This window comes from Podarcis filfolensis (assembly GCF_964270895.1).
Source record: "Podarcis filfolensis genome assembly, chromosome: 6".
NCBI classification, from domain to species: domain Eukaryota; kingdom Metazoa; phylum Chordata; class Lepidosauria; order Squamata; family Lacertidae; genus Podarcis; species Podarcis filfolensis.
In genome coordinates, this window is record NC_139609.1 from 52,710,461 (window position 1) to 52,734,989 (window position 24,529).

Sequence of the window (24,529 nt, forward strand, 5' to 3'; positions counted from 1 at the left end):
AAACAATATGTCTTGGTGCTTGTGTTAATGGAAACTGCTTAGAAATAGCTTTTGGCAAGGATAGCTAATGGGCTGTCTCCCAGGAGCTCCCATCATCTTTGACCCACTGTCTATGCTGGTTTGGGCTGATTGAGGCTCATCTGGGTGGGCACTACACTGGCTACTCCAGGCTTTTGGTTTCATCTTCACTTACTGTTCTCCCTCCTCTCCCCCTCAGTTTCACATGCTTGTGAATGTTACTGGGAGAAAGAAAATGGTGTGTGTGTGTGTGTGTGTGTGTGTGTGTGTGTGTGTGTGTTTGTGATCAGAGGGTTGATGCCAAATCATTACAAGCCATAGCAAAATCAGTACCCAACACTGCAGACTTAGCCTCTTACAGAAACAGGGGAGAGAACATGGCTACATTAATTACATTTTTGAAGAGGAGAAAGGAGAGAAATTAGTTTTTCTTCATCGGAGCAGGTGCAATGGGTTCTAAGCTGGCAGGAAGGTTTAGGTAGCATATTCAACTGAACTTGGAAGCTGGGCAAACAGCTGGGGATACGGGATACTTTTGCTAAGTAAAGCTATGGGAATAGACCATAGCTCAGTGGTACTGCCCCTGCCTTGCATACAGAAGGTCCCAAGTTCAATCCCCAGCATCCCCAGGTAGGGCTGGGAGAGACTCCTGCCTGAAACCCTGGAGAGCCACTGTCAGTCAGTGTAGACAATATTGAGCAAGATGGACTCCATATAAAAGCAGCTTCCTATACTCCAAAGTCATAAATCAGCCTCCTTCATAAGTTTTCTAATAATTAGCTAAGGTGCTTACCTGAGTACATTGCTGGCTCGCACTGGTGGCAGGAAGTAGCTGTTTTGCTGGAGTAGGAGTTTGCTGGGCATGGCTGGCAGAAGGAAGAACCTAATTTGGCTGTGTAGGTGCCTGCCTTGCAGGGAAAGCATTCAGAAGTGAAGGCTACTCCTAGGGAACAGGGGGGGAGGAAAGGGGTGAGGTTGGATAGCAGTGCAAGAGAGGAAAAAAAACCTTTTAGCCGCTGCTGGGCACAATGACAGCTTGCATAGTGGCATCAGACCCGAGACATGCACCAACCAAACACAAACCTGTAATCTCAATGTTCCTCACCAACACAGGCTTGGGAGTTTTGGACCACACAGAGAAGGCTGTTGTTCTCCAAAACAGAACATTGTTGCCCTGACTCAGCTCCACCTGCAAATGTTCAAAGCACAGACAGTTCAAGTCCCAGCTGATACTGAAAGGCTGTACCATTTGGGACTTCAGTACTGAGTCCCAGAAACACACACAGGTCTCCTTCTCCAAGCCCCTGCTGGCCATAAGCACAGTTAAGGAGCTCTGTGCACTTACAGTGTGCGTCTCCCACCCTTTCTCTGTGGTTCTCATCCATCGTGACTCCTCTACAGTTGGCTGGCACTGGTCATTCTGAATCTGCAACAAATGAGAACCTGGGATGAGGATGCACGGGGTAAATAAGTTGATGTGTAGCAGTCGGCTTAAGATATCACAGCAAAATTAACATTTTTGCTGCTGGAGGGCAAAACTCTTTTGTAGGACCAAGTTCTAATGCTGTAGAGAGAATGTATGCATAGCTTTAAAGGCTGGAAAGGTAGGCTGCTGTAGGTTTTTCTGGGCTCCTACAAAGTACAAGATGGAGAAAGTACCCTAACTAATCCTCCAGCAGCAAACCTAGAGCACATTGTTCAGAGATTTTTAAGAAGTTAAATGGTTTTGTGTCCATTTTGGCACTCAAGGCAACCATTCCTGTATCTACCCACTTTCTTAAAGCAGTGTAGAGGAAGAGCCACTTCTATGAAAGACATTGTGGTAAAATGCACCTCAATACACTTCAGAGTTGTTAAGTTATCTGAAGTGCACTTTAAAGAACACAGTGGTATATGTTAATGGTCCTGGAGATGGTATAAATGTTGGGAAAGTCTTCTTGGCTACTGTATTGTAATGAATAGGGAGGAGAGGAGATGCCAAAGTAATAATGCTGTTGGTTTTAAATGAGCATCATTATCTTTGAAGCGCTAAAGAAGGGAAACCACTGTATCTTGAAAGGACTGCAAAAATAACTGCTGCCAAAATTCATTTGTCACCGGATGATGTCCAAGAAGGAACAGTTCAGTGGGAGGCTAAATGAATTGCCAGCAACACAAAAACGAACCTCCTTCCATGTTTTCTGGTTTAAATACCAGGAATCCTTGTCCTTGACTGCAACAAGATGCAACATTCATTTTTCAGATAGGCCCAGAAAGTGAAAACTAGTGCAGAGGTGGTCATATAGGTAAAGACAGTGCCCAGAAGAAATCCTCCTTCACTTTGCATGCAATATTAGCAAGGTGGATTGAGTTATAGGAAACATACAAAGAACTCAAAGACGATGCTGCTGTCTTGGTAGATATACTCAAAGGAGACGGTGCCAGATTGCTTCAGATTAACAGCATACACCAGAGTGGCTGTGCACTCATCTGTGTTGGAGGCAATGTAATCTCCCTTAAGACTCCACGTTGACCTGGAACAGAACAAAGAGAAAAGCCCAGCCGTTAAGGGAGTGCTACTGTACAGTTCCAGAGAACAGACACTCCCTAAACATTACAAGAGAGTTACATTAACAGGAGAGATGGGTAAGAAAGCTAAAAGCACAAATGCCAGATGTTACGTCTCCACTGAAATATGGGTGTAATATTTATGAAGGATTCGTTCCACCATTGTAGCTAATATACAAAATTGCCCAGAAACTGCATGATCTCCAGATAAGTCTGTGCCAGGTTTGATTTTATCTCGAGATCAACAACACTTAAGCAGGCTGCACTTAGTTGAGCCATGTTGGCATTTTATACTGACGTATTCAAGTCTACTCCACAATGGTCAGTATATTCCCTGTATATCACACTCTCATTATATGCTAGGCCACAGCATGAGGCTGCAGAATGATAGATGCAATTACAAGGGGACAAAGCACAGGTTCTGTTTTGTGCAATCATTTCTAAAGCAACTGAAGAAGAAAAAAGAAATGCACCCACCCTTATTTTACATCTGCTGTAATGTAAGGCAAAGGTGAAATAGGAATGTGGGGGTCTTAACTAAAATGGAGACCCTTTGCCAATCTGGTTGAAATTTGGCAGGTCTTATAACCTTGGGGGGGGATAGCTGAATGTCCCTGTCATGCCATTCAAATAGAAAACCCCAAATTTACAAGCTGGAGATGTGTGGTTTATTCTCTCATTAAAGGGAGTGGGAAAATGAAAAGGCAGCAAGCAGAGGTAAGAACCAAAGTGGACGGGTGTTAACCCAAAACTTCCATCTATATCCTTCACATGCTCCAAGGCAGGGGCAGATGATGCATCTCTTGTGCCTCTTAGCCCAGTCCTAGTTCTCTTCCCTACCCTGTTTCTCTGCCTACTGTGGAGTAAAATCAGAATCATAGCAAGAAGGGGAAAGGACAGGCAAAGCAGTCGGTGGAGGAACATGCAGGGTCTCAAACTTTAGAGGGGCAGACAGGATCTCAAGGTTGATGATACTGCCCTAAGGGAAACTTGGTTTAATTTCACACATCATCAGTTTACTTAATTCAGAAAGAAATAAAAGAAATTGTGGTGATTATCATCATGCTTGCTTCTAATGACAAACAGTGTCACTTTGGGTGATAAAACTGGATGGAGGTGGAAGCAGGAAAACATGGCCAAGGGTAGTGATGCTGATTTGCCCTGCGCTGATGTGCAGACCGTAATGGGGTGAAGGTGGCTGTAAAGACTTCCGGAAATGAAAGGTAAGAGGCGCCTTTAGCTTCTCTGACAAATGACAAGCATGAAGGAGGGGCAGAGGAGAGAAAACCACAGTGGGTGGTGGTGGTGAGAGGGGAAAGAACTATAAGTCTCTTTCTCTCTGTGTGTGTATTTGTGAGGTCCTCATTGTCATCTAGTTACACATGCCTCTCTTACCATCTGTTCTTCTTCAACCCCATTCTCCCCCCCCCCTCATATTATACCTGCCTGTTTTCTTCCAGACTTAAGACAACCCTCCATCCCCCCAAAATTACACTTCCTGATCAATCAGATGTGTTCCACAGCCTGTGAAGCCCATTCCTTCCCCTCAGCTCATCATTTTCAGTCTGAAAAAATATGCAAGGATCTTATTCACTTTGCAGCAGAAGAGAGATAAAAGCTAAAAATACATACTATAAACTGCATACTTTGGGATTTCATACACATTTATGAAAACAAAAACGCCACTTGCTCCTGTTCTTTTCAGCAAGAGGAACTCAGAACCTTTCACATGCATCGTTGCCACCACTCCATGAAAGGTATCCTGGATCTAAGGCAAACTGGAGGAACCAGACAGACCTTTACTTAATGAGACGAACCAGCAATGGTAATAATCTGCCCCTCTGCTTCTACAACTGTGCTTAGAAGTTTGATGAATAATTTAAGTGATATGAGAAGTAGGTTACATTTGCAAGTTGCACAAACACTTTTCAGCACCATGGTGTTGAGTTTTTTAGCAAAAAACACTCTTTAAAGGACGTCTCCTGCCTGACGAGTCTCAGCTAGCTTATCTTCAGCATCAAAATGATTAAAGCACCAGGCAGGAAAACAAGGTGGCAGTCCTTGGCTCCGCTCATCAGGGCATTTGAGGCCAATGGACAGACTTAAAGCCCCAGAGCTTGTAAAGCAGAGCTAACACACTGTACCCCTTCAAATCCAGGCTTCACAAAATACCCTCACTAAAACAGTTTTAGGCTTAACATCCATTTTCCTATCAGGATTAAAAAGTACAAGTAATCTCAAAACAGGAATGACTCAACTCCAGGTGACTGGGCTATGGCAGAGATCAGCTAGTGCTACTGTGGCAGCTAGGACAGTTATCTAAATTGAGGTCAAGGTGGTATGTTGGCTTCCAATCTTCACTAATGGACCAGAACAGAGACTCCTGTTCTACTGACAACATAGAAAGCTACAGTACAGGCCTATCTTTGTAGAGTGCAATGTGTGAGAGGAGTCAGGAGTCAGCCCTGCCCAGACCGCAGACCTGGATTCTTCAAAAGAGGACCAGCATCTTTCAGAAGATCTCCACATTGCCAGTGACCATGAAGAGCCATTGGCTCTGGATATCCCTGCCTCAGAACTGGAGGCCCCCACACCAGTTCCCTTCTAAGCCTTCCTGACCTGGGGAGACAGACACAGGGGCAGGTTTGCATTGCCTCCTATTAACAGACTAGCAGCAAGGAAGAATATAGGCACACCACATGAATTTTCCAAGATGCATGGTTTCTAATTAAATGCACTGGCAGGCTGCTCCAAAACAAAAGGTAAGGGTTAGGTTCCTCCTCCGCGTCACCTTACTCATATGCAGACATTAGCACACCCACATTACACACAGTATCTTTAAAAAGGCTTTGCACCTTTGTGCTAATTATGTGAATGTGGGATCACTGTCAGTGCAGAAGAGAACACAGGAGAGAGGCACTGAAAGCCAACGTGGTTAAAAATCCAACCAGGAACAGGGAAATCCAGGTCCAAAGTCACACTTAGCCATGAAGCTCCCTGGGTGGACCTTGCACAAGTCACTGTCTTGACCTTAAGGGATAGCTGGGTAAAATGGGGGTGGACAGCCATGTATGCCAACCTAAGCTCCTTGGGGAAAGGGTGGGGTGCAGATGCAATTAAGTAGAAAGAATTTTGGTGAGTGTAGATTTGAAGCTTTACATTCCAGCTGAAAAGCAAGTCAGGCAAAACAGCCCTCTTAAGCTTCATGTTCTGAAAGGAACAACCAAAACTCCAGGATAGTGACAAGGAATTTGAGAGGTATTATTGTTAGAGGAATATTGCATTTGAGGAGATGTGTTTCTGCAGGGAGGACACAAACACAGCTGGAGAAACTTCATTTAAGGTGGTCATGTAAGGAAAAGAAAAATCTGTACAGATTCACTAGACCTTAACAACCCTGCTTCATGATTTATATGCTTAATTCCTTGATCGAATGCTTGTTTGAAGTTGATCTGTAAGTTTGTAGCATCTTAGTTCACTCTTGATTCATCCAAATAAGTTGTCTATAGCCTCGTCCTCCAAAGCCACCTCCCATTCCTCCTGCATCCCTCACCTCCAGCAGACAATGACCCACCAACAGTGCAGTATCCCCAAGACGAAGCCTGCTGTCACTGCTGATCACCCCTTTCCACTCCCTGCTGCTGCCCTCCAAAGACAAATCCTTAGCATTGGAGAGGGTACTGCCCCCATGATTCACCCCAACATTCCCTGGATTGGGCCTGCCCCCTCCCAAGCTGCTAGGAGTTTCATTGTTCTCTCACTCCCATATGAGGGTCATCCTCTCCTCAGTCTCCTATGGTCCAGGTCCATAGGTGGCATTAAGTGCTGGTCTGGGTCTGTTGGGTGGTTGAGACAGTGGCATCTCAGGATCTTGTGCAGACCTACCCTGTTGAATGGCAGCCACAGTGCCCAGCAAGGCAGCAAGGGGGAGGCCAACCACCATGTCCATGAGGGCTACTGGGCCTCAGAGGCACAGCATGCATGTGAGCAGAAGACAGCTCAAGTGCTGTCCATGGTGCTGATCTTTGTGCCTGGCAACTCTCCCGAGACATACTCACTGAAACCAGAGTGCAGAAAGGATGCAACTCATCCACAAAGAGAATGCACACCCATCTCTGGGATACATTGGGTAGAGGCTGAGCTGGTTGGACAGCCTCCATAGCCACAGCCACAGCCACAGCCACACCTTCCTCCACTGGTGCTGGCACTGCACCACCACCTCCCCTGCAAGATCCCTGGGAATCGAGGCCACTGATACATTACCGACATCACTCTGGCTGTTGTCCATGTCTTTGATGGGGTATGGGCAAGGATCTTCTTACCTGCCCCCAAGGCTTTGTTTAAAGCCTCCATTAATATCGCACCAGAGCAGATTAGTTCCCAGGCTCATTTCCTGATGGCACCAAAGGTGTCATTCCATTGCTTGCAGGTGGAACCTGTCATGCAATGTTGGAGGCAGAGGGAGCCAATCCTCTCAAATGCACTTATGTGCCACTTTCTCTGTAACTCCAGATAGGCAAAATTATAGGGCACACTGTACCACCCATGTGGTGATCAAATGGGTGTTCAAAAAGCTGAAGATGAGACACTGGTGCTTCCATGACTTGATCCCATAAGAAAGTCACCAAAGCAGTGCAACCCATCACAAGCTGCCCATGGTAGAAGATGTTGCTGGGCAGAAACCCCTGGCAGGGTATGGAATGGGAGGATGATGGAGGCTGCACAGGCAAGTGATTTTTCAGCCCAGAACATCAGCAAATCCTGCGGAATTCTGCAGCCTTCTGAATGCACACCCAGCTATCAATCACTGTGGCTTTCCACCACTTCTCCTTTCTTCCTGTGGCTGGGCCCCTCCCAGCAACTCTTCCTTCCCTCCTCCAGCTACTTGCTCCCACCACAGTTCCACATCTTTCATCCCTTTATTAGCTCCTCTGTCTGCCCCATCAGCTGCTGTTTCCTAATGCTTGGTGCCCCTCTGGCACCCACCAGAACACTTACTCCCCTGGATGTGAACCCACTCATTACCCCCACTAACATAGAGGTCTGCTCCCTGCAGTTTGCTGTGTTGGTTTTCCTCCTTCCCATTACCTCTGGATTTGGTTTCTCTCCTAGCACTATTGAGCTTGGGTCCCTGCCTTCATCCCAGGTTGGTGTTTTTCCCCTCCCTTTCCACCACACCTCCTGTCTCTATTGCTGAGGGTAATCCTGCCCCCAGTTTTGGGGTTCTCCACAAGGTTAGCTGCTGGTGGGTGCATTTTCACCTGCCCAGCAATCTGTGGGTGGGCAGATGTATTTCTGCTGGTGTGGAGTCCCCCCCCCCAAGCAATATAGGCAGTTTTTCACTGGGGGAGGCCTACTTATGTCTCATCCAAACCTTTCCCAGTCAGGGAGATATATAGTGGTCTGGACTGCTTGAGCAGAGATCTCAGAGCAGAACGTAAAACAAGGCATGTCAAGAGAAATTAAAATAACTGACAACAAATCTTCTCTATATACTATTTGACTAATAGTATTCTTCATAATTAAAAAGATGCAAACTAGAAGTGACAGGCGAAATTGGGGAAAAAATAATGTGCTCATTAAAATTGAATGGAGATTCATATTAAAAACCTGCAGTAGAAGTTATTTTTCCATCTTCTTTTACTGCTAAGAAGGAAAAACTGAAATTTCAAAGATGGCCTTTAAATGAAAGAAATAATACACAGCTCCCCTGGCACACATTTGCCTTTACATAAAGGCATCTAATGTTAAAATTATTCCTTTTCCTTTAGCACTTTGTACCCATTTTGCAAAATATTGATTTCCTACCCCCTATAGTTTTGTCACTTCCAAGGGGGAGAAATTAGAATAGAAAATAAAGCTATTAAATACTGGTTTGAACTGATTTTACAAACTAACCACATTACAATACTTTAGGAAATTACTGAAAAATAATATGCTGGTACGTTTCTGCAGTGAAGTCTGTTTAATTTTAAATGTTTTTAAAAACCCAATACTGCTGTGCACTATTCCTGGGGCTATAATTCATAAAGCAATAAAAATGTCAGAATCTAGTAATGTACTTTTTTATTTAGAAATTAAGTGGCTGTCTGTTTTGTAAGCAAACAAATCCCTGGACTTAAAAATGAGAAAGTCACAATATCTGTTCCCTAGGTAAAAATTAGCAGGTCAAAATAACCCAGTGGGAGCAATGACAGAATCTGCTATTGCAATTAAAACTTAATCAACTGTCTGTATCTTACCACTGTGTGACCATACCAGTCAGGAACCTGGGCTTTCCTTTTAAAAACCAAACCAAAGTGAGAGTCTAGTCTATATGGCTGCAAAATGAGTGAAATCTCAGGTGCAAAGGGGAAACAGAATTTCAGCTGGCAGGAAATGGGGATTCAATGCATTATATATCCTCTTTGTCTCTTATGATTAGGGGAAGCAAACTGAATTATGCACAGTAAGTAAATATATGCAAAATGTATTTAATTTACTTAACCCTGGTGAAGAATTCTGGTCACATTGGGAGAATTTACACGCTCTCACTCACACACAGAGTGCCAAATGTCAGAAATGCTAGGGTGCTGGTGCACATGAACTTACCATTTCATCTATATACCAGGGCTGGCCCACCTATGAGGTAAGGTGAGGAAGCCACCTCAGGCAGCAAGATCCACAAATGCAGCAAATCCGGTCTCAAAAAATTGCATTGTCCATTGCTGCTGCCATGGGGGCAGCAACAGCTATGACAGGCTACTTGGATGCTGGATCTGCATCCTCCTCCTCCTCCTCAGCAGCACCACCATACTGCCTCCACTGCATGCTCTCAGCAAATAGGAGGTGCTGTTGGTGCCCTCCCATCCCTAGGAAGAAAATGACAGGGACTGCCCTTTGGGATCTCCTGGCTCTGTACTGGCCCAATGTGATTCAGAGTGGGCCTCCTTCCTCATGCAAGACCCCTCCCCCTCCCCTGCTGTAGACAATCACTCACCCCCTTGTTCCCTGGCATGGGGGAGCACCATTTTGTGGTTCACCTCCGATGCCAAAACGCCTTGGGCCAGGCCTACTATAGACACAGTGCAGCAACTGATCAAACTTAGGGAAGAGAGTATTTCCCTTTTCCATCCCATCCCATCGCTATTCTCTGGGGTTGCTCTGTTCCACATCCTGCTTTGCCTGCCTTTTGGTTTGGCTTGGAGAATTCTAAAGTTAGTTTTTTACTTGGCACATTGCTCAATTTGCCGTTCATGGCTCTTCCTCCCCCCCTCCCCCTTAAAGTGACTAATGCACACCAGCACATATACATATTAAATCATAGTTTAAAATTGAACCTTGATGCAACCACATCAGGATTCCTTTTTTGCACAGAGATTTAATCCATATGCATACATGCTGATGTGAATCACCTAGCTGTGAGGAGGGAGGGGAAGCTACAATTGAGAATGGCATCAACTGAGCACGTGCAGCAGTCTGGAAATCAAAGGCAGGAGACTAGCAAGATACTGCTCCAAAAACAAGACTGGGTAATTCAGACCCTCAGGATCTGTGGAGAGATTCACAAGCACCCCCACTTAAACAACGTGTTTAGCTTTTAGAATCAGCAGTCTATGTGATAATGATGTGCTCTAGCAGAAATGAAAGCAACAAGCTCACTCACATGCTGCAGTTTCCCAAGGACTCTGAGTAGCTGTAATCAATTTCAAGGTTGGTTGCTTTGTTGTCAAAACCATGGGGCAGCTCATCCCACTCGTCGAACCTGATGCCAGTGCCCAGAGAATATGTGCCCTCTGCACACGGCATGCATGACTGGTTCTTCATGTCCAAGAATTCGCCAGCTTTGCAGGAAAATGCTGAAATGCGGAAGAGAAAAACTGATCAGGGGAAAAGGACAAATGAAAACCAAACAGAGACTTCCTTGAGTGATTTCTAGCATTTATATAACATGCTGCCCCAATGCATTTGCCCTGGCCAGACTGAACTGTGGGGATCTGTGGGTTGCCACTTAATAAGAATCACAAGTTGGGAGAGTCCTACTGTGCTCATGTCCTTCTTCTGTTTCCCATACGCATCCAGTTCACCACTGGTGTAGCTTCTTATACAATTTCAAACCACAGTTCCCTACAACATCCAGACTCCAAGAATTGTGGTTTGCTTAAAACTCATTGAATGAGAACAAACCAAGATGTAACTATGGTTCCTAATCCTGGTTTGCTCATTAACTAGTCATAGGATCTGGCCCCTGTGGGAATCCGTGGGGCTTTGGATCCAACAGACTCACAGCTTCTAGTGCCCTGCAATGTCCCATTTCAAGGCTTTCTGTGGTTTACTGCCAATGGGAAAACCCACCAGCAGAAGCTTCCCACTTGTCAGAGAGAAGCTCAGGACCTCTGGCATAGCAGAGCACCATCAGCAATGGAGAGGCAATACTGCACCATCCTCCCACTCCCCCAGCCATTAACATTGGGGGGGGTGTCCAAATTTGTATCTAAGTGCATCATTACAAAATTTCAGCAACATGTCAATTTCAAGTCACGTATGCCAATGCTAACTTTGTGTGTGGGAAGTTAACATGCACAAAATACAGGCAACTCTCCTGTGTGGGGGTTGCGTTCCAGGTCATTGCACGTGTCAGCAGTCGCAAGTAAGCCTGTTCCATCCCCTCCTGGGGCCAAAAGCAACACAGGCATTGGTGGTTGCACGGCAATCAGATGCACGAAAAATGGTCACCGCCTGCATTCAAGGATATTCTAAGCATGAAATTGGTATCTCTCTCTTCTGAATGTTCAACTATTAACAGGAGTAGACCTCATTTTAACACACTGCATGATGTGACATCTCGTGCCCCACGGCTCAACGTGGCTCTGGAGCCTCCAGTTGGCTGGAATAAACCATGTAAAGGAAAGGTGTGGTGACAGCAGTCATAGCTTACAGCATTTTGTGCCTTTGATGGGGTCTGGCAAGCCGGTGCAGAGTCCTGGGTTGTGCGGCACAGCTACTCTCCATCTGGAGCCTTGGCTGTTACATGCTGTGTATTCATAATGGTATTCAGACTGAAAGAGAAAGTGCAGGGGTGAAATAACACCGTGTGCATTTAGCACCAATGATAGATGCTTTCCCACTTATTATAGAAGATTGGCTCTCCACAGGACATCAGGTTATTATGCTCAGAGCTGCAGAATTTTGCACAATAGGAACATGTAAACTAGATTTGGTGGCCCCAACATTAAGGTAGTACACTAAACGTGCCACGGGCTGGTCTATCCTATAGACACATGCAATTCTATTCTCTAGAGCATCTACTTCTAATTTATACTAACTGAGAGAATAAACTGGACTTTTATAATAAGTCCTATGCATATGCCTACAAATTCCAGAATCAAGGCAGTTTTGAATAACTGTTCTGTTGATAACAAGCCAGACCTTAAAGCAGATGAGATTCCATTTACTAAGCACAAGCCCATTTCCAGAGAAGGTGTTTATGCCACTAGAAAGAAACTGTGCTGGTACTGTAGTTGTGCAGAGTATGAACAAATGTTATCCAAATCCATAGTAGAGCCAGGGTACATGAGAGCTCCAGTTACCTTACTACGTGCAGCAAAATCCCATTTCCCCAACTCCTGGCACAGGTCTACATGTTAGGAGAAAAAACACAGGATTCACAACCCCATGTTTTCTTTAGAAGGGAAATGCTAGCTGGGTGGCATTTTCAAGCGAGAGAAAATAGGGAGTGCTCTTCCTATACCTATTGATTTGGCTTTGCAAAACATGAGATCACACACAAAGCCTGGTGCAGGGAAGGCATCCTTCGCTCCCTGCATCATTTCTGAGTTATGCAGAGCAAGGTGGTAGAATCCAGGGGCAGGGATTGTTGTGGTTGCTGTTGTAGTTGTGGTTGTTGTTGATTTTATGAAGCATATTTATTCAGAACTGCTCTAAATTCTCAGGGCTCCTCTAGATTCTAAATATTTAGCAAACAAAGCTATGTTTATCCTAGCATTATTAGGGATTAGTGTAACAAAACTGGTTGTTCATTAAACAGGTTCCTGGAGAAACCCGGATATAAAGTGTTGCCTAAAAGGCAAAACAATATTTCTTTAGTTCTCTAAACAGATGGAGTACTGGAGTATTTGACCAGGGCCAGAGAGAACGGTTCTGGAAATGAGCCAAGTCCACCAATTCTCTCATGAGTCACCTGACCAAGTAATGCGCTCTCTGTTTCTTTGCGATGAAGGCATACAGGGCTGTTCTACATATTTATTCTGAGGCTGATCTACCGGTATATATTTATTTTGGCATTTCCTACTTGCTATGATGTAGCCATTCTCATTTTAGTAGAAAATGCAAACGTTATATTTTTAATCTGTTTAATGGACTCTGTGTTCATTCTATACATTTCATATGTACCATATTCAGTTCTGCTGTTAGCCGCTAATATTAACTAACTTAATAAAGATTAATCAATCCTACTGGGCAACTGCTCTTCTTCCTCTCTTAACAGCGACTCTCCTTTTTGTGTCCAGCTTCAAACAGTAAATATACCTAATTTTCATTTATAAAAAGCAAAAGTTATTCCTTCAGAGGTAGTAAGATGCATTAAAATGTGTGGTATGTAGTACACAGCCTTAGCCTTGGTTTTCTGTTTGGTGCCAGGTGAGGACCTTTTTATTTGCCCAGGTCTTTCGGCTTGTTTGCGTTTCATCATGCTGGAATGTTGCCTTCTTTATTGGCAACATATTGTACAGTTTGATATTCACAGAATCGTAGACTTGTAGAGATGGAAGGGACCCTGAGGGTCACCTTGTCCAACCCCCTGTGATGCAGGAATCTTTTGCCCAATGTGGGGCTCGAACCCACAACTCTGAGGTTAAGTCGCATGCTCTACTGGCTGAGCTATCACACTGTCATTGTATATTATTGTTTTAATTCTTATGAGCTGCTCTGAGAGCCTTGGCCGAAGAGCAGCCAACACGCAAACAAATCAAATAAATCAAAAATCCTTCCCATAAAAACAATCTTGACTTTTGCTTGGGACAAAAATACAGCAAACTACCTTGTTTAGGATCTATCTTGCTTCAGAATCTAGATGCCGTAAGAGAGAAGCTTGTTCTGCTCCCCGACAAGAACAAAGGCCTGCTTGCAAATGCATTGCTAACTTTCTTAGGAACAAATGTAATTAATATCATACATTTGCTTAATAGCAAATGCAATCTCCAGCTAAGTCCCCGAGTGGCTAGGTTAACATGCTTTTTATATGTTTTTCTTACAAAAAACTCTTTATAATGTGTTCTATTGTCCCTAAAAGGGCTGGCCCAAGACATTTTGATGCCTGGGGTAAAAGGCACTCTGGTGCTGTCCATTCTATGTAGAGAAGCCAACTGGACCATCTGTTGAATCTTACTTCAACACTAGCAAAGATGGCGCACTCCACCACATCCCATGGGGCATGCAGGGTAGACCATGTGGTGCACACCTACCTCTATCCTCCAGCTTCTCGCTGCCACACCACCACCCACACAGCATGTGCTACCTGAGGCGGCTGCCTCACTCTGCCTAACGTCAGATTCTGGTCCCCAACTACCTTCCTTGTGATCTAATGCTACTCATTTCATTTGTAGCTGCATTCTTCTAAAAGCTACAGCGAGCCAGAAAATCTCATTCTGGCTTGGGATTGCATTATTTGGATACAGCAATATTTATGAGCCAATGTAGTGTAGTCGAGAGAGCGTTGCACGAAAACCGGGGAAATCAGGGTTAAAATATGCCCCCCCTCCCAGCTATGAAGCTCACTGGGTGCTGACCTTGGGGTCAGTCGCTGCCTAACCTACCTCACAGGGTTGCTGTGAGGATAAAATGAGGGAGGAGAACTATGTACAGCACCTTCCACTCTTTGGACTGTTGGGATATAAATGTAAAAAAATAATGCATAATAGGAGGGAAGACCCTTCAAAATATTAAAGTATCTTGGAACGTAGAGGACTGGAGTCAGAGAACCAGGCGTGCACTCCCAATTCCCAGTTCAATCCAGAATTCCAGCATTTACGGTAATGTGGGGAAGGGAGACTTCTTTGAAAGGAAAAAAATGCACCACACCATCCCCATACCATTCAGGGTCAGAGTTGGCTGTGCCATTTTGTGGACAAAGGTGCTTTGGTGTTAAGCATAATTCCACGCAGCGATTAGGTCCAGGTTGGCAGTTTGCTCACGCATCACCTGACATGTAGATTAATCTCTTTTCTGTTTGTAATACATGAAGTAGCCCTATGTGAAACAGCGGCAACAAAAAGGCAGCCTTTTGTAAAAGTTTCCCAGATGTTAATTTTATCAGGATTGATGAAAGCCGGTTTTTTGCTTTCTGTGGACACCTCCTGCCCTGCCCTTCACTTATCTTTGACTGTGTTCCACACATCCATATGGAGGAACAGCTGCTACATGGGTAAAGTGTTCCCTGCTAATCACCTTGAAAACCTGACACCTTCCTCTGTGCAGAGGCCAGGGAGGGATGTTTATGCAGAAGTTAAGCTAATGCTCAAGGCAAATGCAGCCGGCTGGAAGAGTTAGCCTTAAAGCCTGGCAAAAATCACCTTTTGTGTTAAGCTGCAAGTTGAGCACCTTATCTTCCCACTCCCCCCTCCCAATTTAAATAGTAAGGAAATGAATAGATTATAATCTGTTTAGAAATAAGGTTCTAAGATTTCCTCATTATTTCTTTTTTTAAAAAAAAAACACCTAATTATTTCTAACACCCAAATCTATATACCTGAGAAAAAGCTCTGCATTTGAACAAAGACATGTAGGGCAGCTGCATAAGAGCAATGATGTTGCTGAGAAACCCCTGCTTTTGTTCTTACAGCCTGTGTAGTGTCAAACTGCAGTCCTCTGCAGACCTTCAAAGTGCCTGCACAGTGACAAACAGGATTACCACCATCCCCTTCATGGAGCACCTGCTGGTTCCACCTGCCATCCACATGTTTGACTTAAGGCAGTGTATGCAAAAAAGCTTGCTTGCAATCAACTTAATATGCACAGACCTCTGCACAATCTGTACATGCAAACCCAGAGCTCCCAAACTAAGAGGCTCCTATGAAAACCAAGAAGTGGTACGAGAATCAAATCTTTTAAAGATCTGATGAAGCAACTGACAGAAAGAAAGAATCTGAAGCAAATAATGGGGCCTCTGCTTGACATAAGCATAAATTAATCAGAAAGGGAGCTGTCAAATGAGGCAAAAGCACACACAAGTCAGGCAAAAGGATGCAAGATTTCTCAAAGAAGCTAACTTTAAAGGGCTGTGAGAGAGACAATAAAACAGCAGGAGAAATTCAGCGCTGATAAAGACAAGCGTGGAAGTATATCAAAAGAAAAGCTCAAAAATGGTAAGCAAACATAAATAATGAATTGCAATTTAATTAGGATGCAATCCCATACTGAAGATTTGACAGCTTTCGACTTTGGCAGACGCCTCCACCTCTCTTCCCAGAACCTTATCTGGTACAGTATCTCACCTTGGAGCTTCAGGCCCAAATGCCAAGTTACCTTCTGCTCCCACAACTGGAGATGCAAGGACACAGCACCCCACACAGGTAAGCAAGTTAAAGAAAAACCCTTCCTGTAATGTATAACCATTGCAGCGGCCTCCCATGTCTCCCCCACGCCTTTCATAGTACATAAATACTGTGTCTTGTTTGAACCGTCTTGCCCTCCCCAAGATCAGTGCTCTCTACATAGAGGAGGTACTCATTCTCACACCCAGGTGAACTCTTCATTGGCAAAGGCCAGGCACTCCTTTCCAACTCTGTTGCAAGGCTATAAACAAGCATGAGAGGGTTTTGCTCTTCTTTTATACAGAGCAAAAAGGAGAGAAAAAATAAGTACGGTAAATCAAAGGATTTTGCTGAACTTGTTCAAGGAAAAAGTTTAGTTCTTCAGCACCTTCATTTATAGTGCAAACATGATATATTTTTCCTCCTGCTTAACTTAAATTCAGAAGGCTTATTTAGCTTTGTTGCAGAACAAGCTTTGGGGTTTTGTGACATGTTAAACAATGTTTTGGCACTCTATTAGCATTTTCTTAAACTAATAAGAGACAAAGGGCTCATGAAAATATAGAGCCTTTCTCAAACACCATTTAAATTAGATCTAGCTAGTGTGTAAAAAGTGGTTTTGTTCCTAGGCTGATGAACAGCAAGTGGTTCAAAATAGCAATTGAAAACAAGCCAAGCCTTTGAAGTTTCACAGCACTTGAATATCTGGGAAGGGAAAAGGTAAGACAAGAGTTATTATATTAAGACTGTTTGACAGGGAAGGTTTTTGAAATCCCTTGATCTTTCTCAGCACATCCAGTTTTTACAGAAAGGTGTAGCCACACACATTTTCTTCTAGAACAGTATATGCCACTTGATCACAGAAGAACTATCAGACTTTGGAAGAAAATGCATTTTAATACAGGAGAAAATGCTACGGGTTTTGTGCTTTTAAAAAGCACCCAGTATTTTCCTCAACCAAATACAAATATGTGCACCACCAAGGACTGCAAAACTTTTGCCATGTAAAACTTCTGCAGGGAGTATGTCACTACTCTGCTCCCTGCCCCCGCAACCAAAAAGTGTTGGAGATTATGTACTTGGCTTCATTTTAGTTTCATCACGTCTACCATCACAACGTACATAATAGAAAGAGGTTAATGAATGTGTTCAAGAAGGGAGAGGGACAGAGGCTGAACCTAGAGAGTGAACTACTCAGGAGCAGAGCCATGGAAAATCGGGTGTGTAGTCAGAAACAAAACTGTGCATGACCCAGTGACAAAAACACACACACTTTTTCAGTACTTGCTCTGTCTGGTGTAAGTGGACTGCACATCTGCCCATGGAACAATGCTGAGTGGAACCCCCAGTCTTCCAAATCACAGGCACTCAACAGGGCTAAACATCACCCTCCAAATAGAGATGTGCAGAATGTCACTTGGAGGTGGCGCTTGAAACTATGGTTAGCAGTGCAAAGCTGGGGGCCAAACTTGGCAACGGATGGTTGAAATTAATGTGCCTAGCTTTCTTATAATTTGTGGCCGAGGGGGGATCAGGATTTGGACCCTGTACCAAGGGGCAGTTAACAGTGTCTGTCAGCCATGTTCCTGGCAAAAATTGTTCTTGCCCCGTGCCCCAAAAGCTGCTATTTGAACCAGGAGGGAAAGTGCTACTGGCATCAAAGGGAAGCTTCCCTCCTTGTCATGTCTCGTGTCCCTTTCCATCCCTGTACTGATGTCTGCACGTGTACCCTGCAAATATGTAAAGAGAAATACAAGAATGGAAAAGGACAAAAAACAAACTAACATGGAACAAAAGGCAATCGTTTGGGCTCAGCCCAAGAGATTTGGCCCAGATCCCTGCCCTTATCTGTATGCACAGTGGCACAGAATTCTCATTACTGGTTGAAGCAGAGAACAGGGCAGTGCATTGCTCTCTTTCAGCCTATGCAAGCAATTCCCGGTAGCCAGCTTCCAGTATTTTTAAAACATTTCACTGGGATAGTAAAATTCTTGAAGGAGGAAAAATTACGTAGTAAGTACAATTCCAGATGAAGCTCAGAAGGGCTACAACAAGTGCTACTTTTCTGTAATGAAATTCAAGTCCAAGGGGTCTCAAGTGTAACAGCTACAAGTTGAGCTTCCAGGCTGGATCCACCATCTTTTAACTGAACCTGCAGAGGCTCAGCTGCTGAGCACTTGCTTTGCAAGCGTGCCGCCCCAAGACCGAGAAAGGGCTCTGTGGGAGAGCAATTCCCAGTCACGGTTAATGATGCTGAGTGAGATGCACCGCTGCATCCCAACCACCTGCACTTGTTTAATGGGTACAGTGCCTTCCCTCCCACCCTTCACTCTGTGTGCTTAATTCAAGCTATTGTCAGAATATCCTCCAGACCTATCAATTTGCCTCTTTGAATGCCAGGGGGTTTTGTGGGGGGGGGTTGGTTTAATTTTTGCTTCAGTCTTATATGCAGCAGCATTCGGCATTTTGAATTAGATATGGAGCTAGAGCAGCCTACAATGCTTTTAAAGCTAACTGTTTGTTGGATGTAAAAAATATGTGGGAACACAAAGTCAAGCACTCAGTTTCATGCATTCTGTCACTTAAACACCCAACTGAGATTGCAACCTGTGCTTTTTTGATTGCAGAGAAATGTATGTTTTTACCTGGCAAAACACCGAAGGACAAGCCATTAGCAGCTCACATATATTCAGTCGTGTCTGGATGTTACACTAAACCACTGTTTAAAAGCAATGTGAATGAGTCTACCTTCCTTCAGGGCTCTCCCCACCTACCCACAGCTAAAAGAAGGAACATATAAGCTCTTGCTTTGCTTTCAGTAAACTATGACTTCCTGCGTTGTCAAAACTGAGAATAGTAGTTTAACACTAACTATGGTTAGGGTTTTTATATAAAATCAATACAGCTTCATAACTCACAATTTGAAGTTGACTTGTTTGAAAACTAAGTGCAGTTAGTGAGAAAACATTATCCCTGCTTCAGATAGCACACGAAGTCACAATTTACAAAAAAGGAACAGCCTGTGGACTCATGTTCTTGGCTGTATGGGAGGAACAGAGTTGCTCAGGAAGAGAGGAGGCTGATTCATGCAGTGTTAAACCACAGTCTAATGTTACATCTGAACTTGGTCATTGCCTTCCCATTTTCTGTAAGGCATACATGATTCTGTCTGCTCACGATCCCTCTATCTGCAAGTATGTGTGCACACCCATCACTCAAGAGCAATAGATTAGCACAGAGTTTGACATTTCCAGGCTATTAAGGAAATTCCACTTTTAATGAGCAAGAACTTCTGTGCAATTCAAGACAATTCTCCTGGACATAAGCTTACTGTACATATCCATTTATTTTCCTTGGCAAGAGACTGACATTTGCTCCTGGCACTTGCCTGAGCTGTTCTTTATTTGGCACATTGTAAGGATAACCTACCCGAGTGCAATGAATAGCAGGTAAGTCAGAAAAAGGGGGAGAAATAAAAAGAATTCTACTGACAAACCACTTTTCCAGACAAGAACATATACTAAATATGAAAAAAAAAATTAAAACACAAATGAGGGGTATATTATGAAAAACAATTAACAGTCATGTAAAGAAAAGATACTTTTCTTCTGTAAAAAATAGATGGTAGATAAATTTAAAACACACACATTTGGTCTAACACAATGAGGAAGGGCTATTGTTCGGCTCTACGTTTTGCATACAAAACGTCCCAGATTCAACCCCCTATGTCAAAGCCTTTTCTTCAGTGTGCGGTTGGACAGAAATGAGGAGTTGAGGGGAAACTGTACCATTAGAAAACTAATAATGTGAAGTTTGAAAATAAAGGGGGAAATTAGACATGTGAGGCATAAGTGTTTATTAAGCAGTTAATTGACATGAAATGTCAGGGACAGCATGTACCCAAATTGTATCAGGGTAGAATGTGCTCCATTTCCATACTTAAAATAAACTGCCCAAACCAGATTAAAACATCTTCTTTTGGGCGGGAACCACCTCTTCTTCACCTTCACCTTTTGGCAGGTAACACTTCATTTTATCCTTGTAGTTACTCTTAAAATATTCCTGTTTTTGCACCTGTCACCAAACTAAGGCAGACTCATCTACCATATAGTGACAGTTCATTTATAAGAACTAGTATCTCCTATGGAGAAACTGCCATTGATACAGAGTGTAAAGCACGCTTTGTGTTTGTTCAGCCTTTGCTATTTTGGGGGGGGGGGTTACAATGGGGAATTGGTGCAGTTGCTTTTTAAAAAAAACCCCTCCCAGTGTCTCCAAGCAGAGCTGGGAAAGACTTCTGTCTGAAACCCCGCCAGACAGTATCAAGCAGGTGTGGAGGTACATTGGAAACTACTGGCAGATCTCTGGGTGATTTCCAGGAGCTTGGTAAGGGATTCCAACTGTCTAGTACAGTGGTACCTCAGGTTACAGACGCTTCAGGTTACAGATGCTTCAGGTTACAGACTCCGCTAACCCAGAAATTGTACCTCAGGTTAAGAACTTTGCTTCAGGATGAGAACAGAAATCATGCTCCAGCGGCGCGACAGCAGTAGGAGGCACCATTAGCTAAAGTGGTACCTCAGATTAAGAACAGTTTCAGGTTAAGAACGGATGTCCAGAACGAATTAAGTTCTTAACCCGAGGTACCACTGTAATAGCAACACCAGAAATAGGTGGGGCAACCCAGCCAGATGGGTGGGGTATAAATAAAAATAAAATATCACACACACACACAAATCCTAAATTAGGCTGCTGAAACAAAGAAAGCCTGCAGGGAAATCTAGGCTGAACATATGTTAAGGGGCACCTTGTCCTTAATTCTTAGGGCTTGTCCACACTTCTGCTTGCCCCATGCCTAGAAAGCATGGGTCTAAGCAAGTTTCCCCTTGCCCCACTCATTTCCCAAGAAAAACCTGCTCTTTAGCTTTAAATTGGAACAAATGGCAGTTCACGAAAAACCCGTGCCATTTGTTCTGACTGATAACAAAAGAGCATTTTTTCCCCAGGGGAAAGCAGTGGGACAACAGGAAGTGGATAAGCCCTTAGCTAAATTTATTTTGCACCTGGCTCTAGTTGGGGGATCTCATGAGTTCTAGTACAATAATATGGTAGATCCTGCAAGACCACCCTCCCCTGGTGTACAGTGTAGATGCCTCTGAGCTGGATGAACAGTGGTCTGAGTTGGTTGGTATAAGGCAGCTTTCCATGTTCTCAGTCCCTGCTTTCTCCCACCTGCGATGATCAATCAATAGTAAAGAGACCCTTTTAAGCAGAAAGTGCTTTCATACCAGTAAAGGTCACTTAGCTGCTGTAAGGAATGCTAAGTTTATCACAAATGTGGAAATGGGTATTTTCAGGAAACTGCAGCATTCTTCCAATGCACTCAGAATAATTCTACCTCCAGAAAGCTGGACCCAGAACCTTGTACTGAATAATAATAACTGAAGCATAGTTGAAATATTGGCCAGTCTTAAAAGCTGTCCAGCTGCCTCTGTAAGGAACAGGTTGTAAAAGCAGCTAAGGAATAACAAGGAGTTCTTATCTGGATTCACCATGTACTCCTCCTTCGGGCATTCTGAACCAGGAAGCAAACAAGGCTGCCATCTGGCACTGGGAGTGTACCTGCCATTCCAACTCCACTTCCTTCTCCCCCATGCCCAAAGTATCTCTGCTGTTTGCAGTGGCTCTCAATACCATTTTACAAGTGGTTTTGTCACTGATGACCATACAAACAAGTTCTATCTCCTCAGAACATTTTGCTTTTTTAAATGAGCAATTCAATCTGTCTTTAAGAGGCATGCAGACATTCTTTGAGAAGATTAGACACATGCCTATTATGAAGCAAAAGTGGTCCGTTTCCTGGAACTGTGTTAGAAGCCCAATCTTGTTTGCAATCTTCTGGTTTCACTGTACTTCTGCTGGCAACTCTCCTCATCCCTCGATTATCAGAATCAGATCTCTTCACTAACTTCCCTGTCTGAGATGGCACAATAGCAAGTTCACGGAATGCTGCTTAACAGCAAATAAAACTGCTGGTCCAAGCAAGCTGGGATTCTCTATCCTGGCTGGCACATGTCCTTCCCAGCCCAGATGCCAGGGACTAAACCCAGATACTTGTTTCACACAAAGCTTGTACTTTAGTAGTAACCTGTGTTCCCTCCTCTCTTGCTTTGCTAGCGGGGAAACATTTCTGATGCAGGATTAGGACTTTCCGGGCCACATAGTACAAAACATATCTAGGGCATCCACTATACTCATTTCTCCACATACATCCTCAGAAACCCCTGGGCAACCGTTTATGGATTAAAAGTGGCTTTTCCAACTCAGCTGAGCCTCACAATGTTAGATAGCCTAGGCCCCTGTCGTTACAAATCCTCCAAGCTACTGGTTTTTCCAGTTTTACTTCATGTACACATAAACCGCCACTCAGCCTCTGAAACCAGCAGCCTGTAAAAGGCAAAATCAACATTTTAAGTTTCATTTATTGCGTGTTCACCACCTGCTCTCCTTATCAGGTTGATTCTTCACTTCACTTTCTTCTAGCACTAATTTCCAGCATTTTCTTTCTATATGTGTTTCCTCTCTAAACCACTTCTTCATTTAATTGAAGAGATTGAAAGTATGGCTTTTCATCTCTGTAGCAACAACTTTGAAAACGTGTGCGAGCACAGTGGTGTGTGTGTGTGTGTGTGTGTGTGTGTGTGTAAAATGCATGCACTACCTTGAGATATTTGCAAACTGGATTTTACAAAGGTCAAAACCACCCTTTTCTTCTCTCTACCAGAAGAAATTAGCAAGGGGTCTGTGGTGAATAGGTGCACAAGATGCTGGTCACAGATGCCAACTTGAAGAAAATATTGGGGTGGGGGTGTGCCTCTCCTCACTTCTCCCCTCTCTCCACACCACCTTCCTTCACCATGAGGACACAAGCCTGTAAAAGAGGGTGGTGTCCAGCTAGGAGGGAGGTGGCTGTCCAAGGGAGGAAGGTGCCAACTTGTGGAAAATAGGGAGGGTTCAGCTCCCCCTAAATATTCTATTGGAGGACCAAAGGGACCAGGGCCTCACAGAGTTGGCACCTATGTGCTGGGCTGTGTACACTGTACCCCGCCCCCCCCCCCCGCCGCCGCCACTGCCCAAACAGCATGTGTTGCTCCTATCCCAATATTCACTCCCAATCTCCACAGGTTTAGTGTCTGTTGAATATAGCTGGATCCTCCCTTCAGGCATTCACTCTAAAGAAAGGTTAGGAGAAGATGCAGTCATGCACACACTTTGGGCCCTGATGCATTCTAAACATCTGAATAGGGCTTAAGGAAAAATGACTAAATTTTGCTGGAATACACAGGGCAGAAACTGAAAGGAACTGAAAAGAAAAATCTAAATGTGGATACAAATGGTTCTAAATTTAACCCCATAGTGGTAGGATTACTACAATGTGTTTCAGGGTGGATATTTTTTTTTTAAGTGAGAAACGGAAGTTACAGCTCTGTGTTGTGCAACAAGGGGGCTAGGTGGGGCAGGTGGATATATCACAGAATGTATAAGTATCTACTGGTGAAGCAACAATTACCGCAGACCAAGCCAACCATTGTTGCACTTCAGCACAACATTTAAGAAACAGGCGAACTTGCACATGTTTGCCAGTTGCTAAGTTGCCTGATTAATCACTGAAGGAAGCAGTGGTGTGTCCACTCTTAAAGAAAACTTCATTAGATCCCTTAGACCTATCCAATTACCACCCAGTTTCAAATCTTCCATACCTGGGTAAGGTAATTGAGAGAGCGGTTGCTGAACAGCTTGGTAGGTTTCTGGAGGAAACATCGGCATTAGATCCATTTCAGTCCGGTTTCCGTCCTGGTTCTGGGACGGAGACGGCTCTGGTTGCCCTAACAGATGACCTCCGTAGACAACTGGATCGAGGCGGGTCAGGACTGCTGATCCTTTTAGATTTGTCAGCAGCCTTTGACATGGTCGATCATGATCTTCTGGACCACCGCCTCGCAGACGTGGGGATACAGGGCATAGCCCGTAACTGGCTGTGCTCTTTTATCTCTGGTCGGGGACAGAGGGTGGCACTAGGGAGGGAAATGTCGTCGCGCCACTCCTTGGTGTGTTGAGTGCCGCAGGGTGCAATTCTCTCCCCGATGCTTTTTAACATCTTTATGCGCCCCCTTGCCCAGATTATCCGGAGCTTTGGGCTGGGCTGTCACCAATATGCTGATGACACTCAGCTCTATCTGCTGATGGATGGCCACACCGACTCGGCCCCGAACACACTGACCAGATGCTTGGAAGCTGTGGCTGGATGGTTTCGTGGGAGCCGATTGAAACTAAATCCTTCAAAGACAGAGGTCCTATGGCTAGGTCGGGATGGCATGGGGATGAGGGACCAACTCCCTTCTCTTGCGGGGGCCCAATTAGTGCCATTGCCTTCC

General features: G+C 44.2%; 1 protein-coding gene across 3 annotated transcripts in view; it reads right to left on the bottom strand.

The window, feature by feature from the left end:
• Nucleotides 1-24,529, bottom strand: part of ELAPOR1 (endosome-lysosome associated apoptosis and autophagy regulator 1) — a 61,961-nt gene that overhangs the window by 21,244 nt on the left and 16,188 nt on the right. For all 3 annotated transcript variants that reach the window (XM_083617787.1, XM_083617785.1, XM_083617786.1), the window contains exons 2-7: nucleotides 11,483-11,603; nucleotides 10,211-10,403; nucleotides 2,384-2,531; nucleotides 1,364-1,444; nucleotides 1,102-1,207; nucleotides 812-961 (exon numbers count right to left, since the gene is read on the bottom strand). In XM_083617787.1, the coding sequence (XP_083473913.1) occupies nucleotides 812-961; nucleotides 1,102-1,207; nucleotides 1,364-1,444; nucleotides 2,384-2,531; nucleotides 10,211-10,371 (646 nt within the window). In that variant the 5' untranslated portion in view covers nucleotides 10,372-10,403; nucleotides 11,483-11,603. The remainder of the gene's footprint in view (nucleotides 1-811; nucleotides 962-1,101; nucleotides 1,208-1,363; nucleotides 1,445-2,383; nucleotides 2,532-10,210; nucleotides 10,404-11,482; nucleotides 11,604-24,529) is intronic.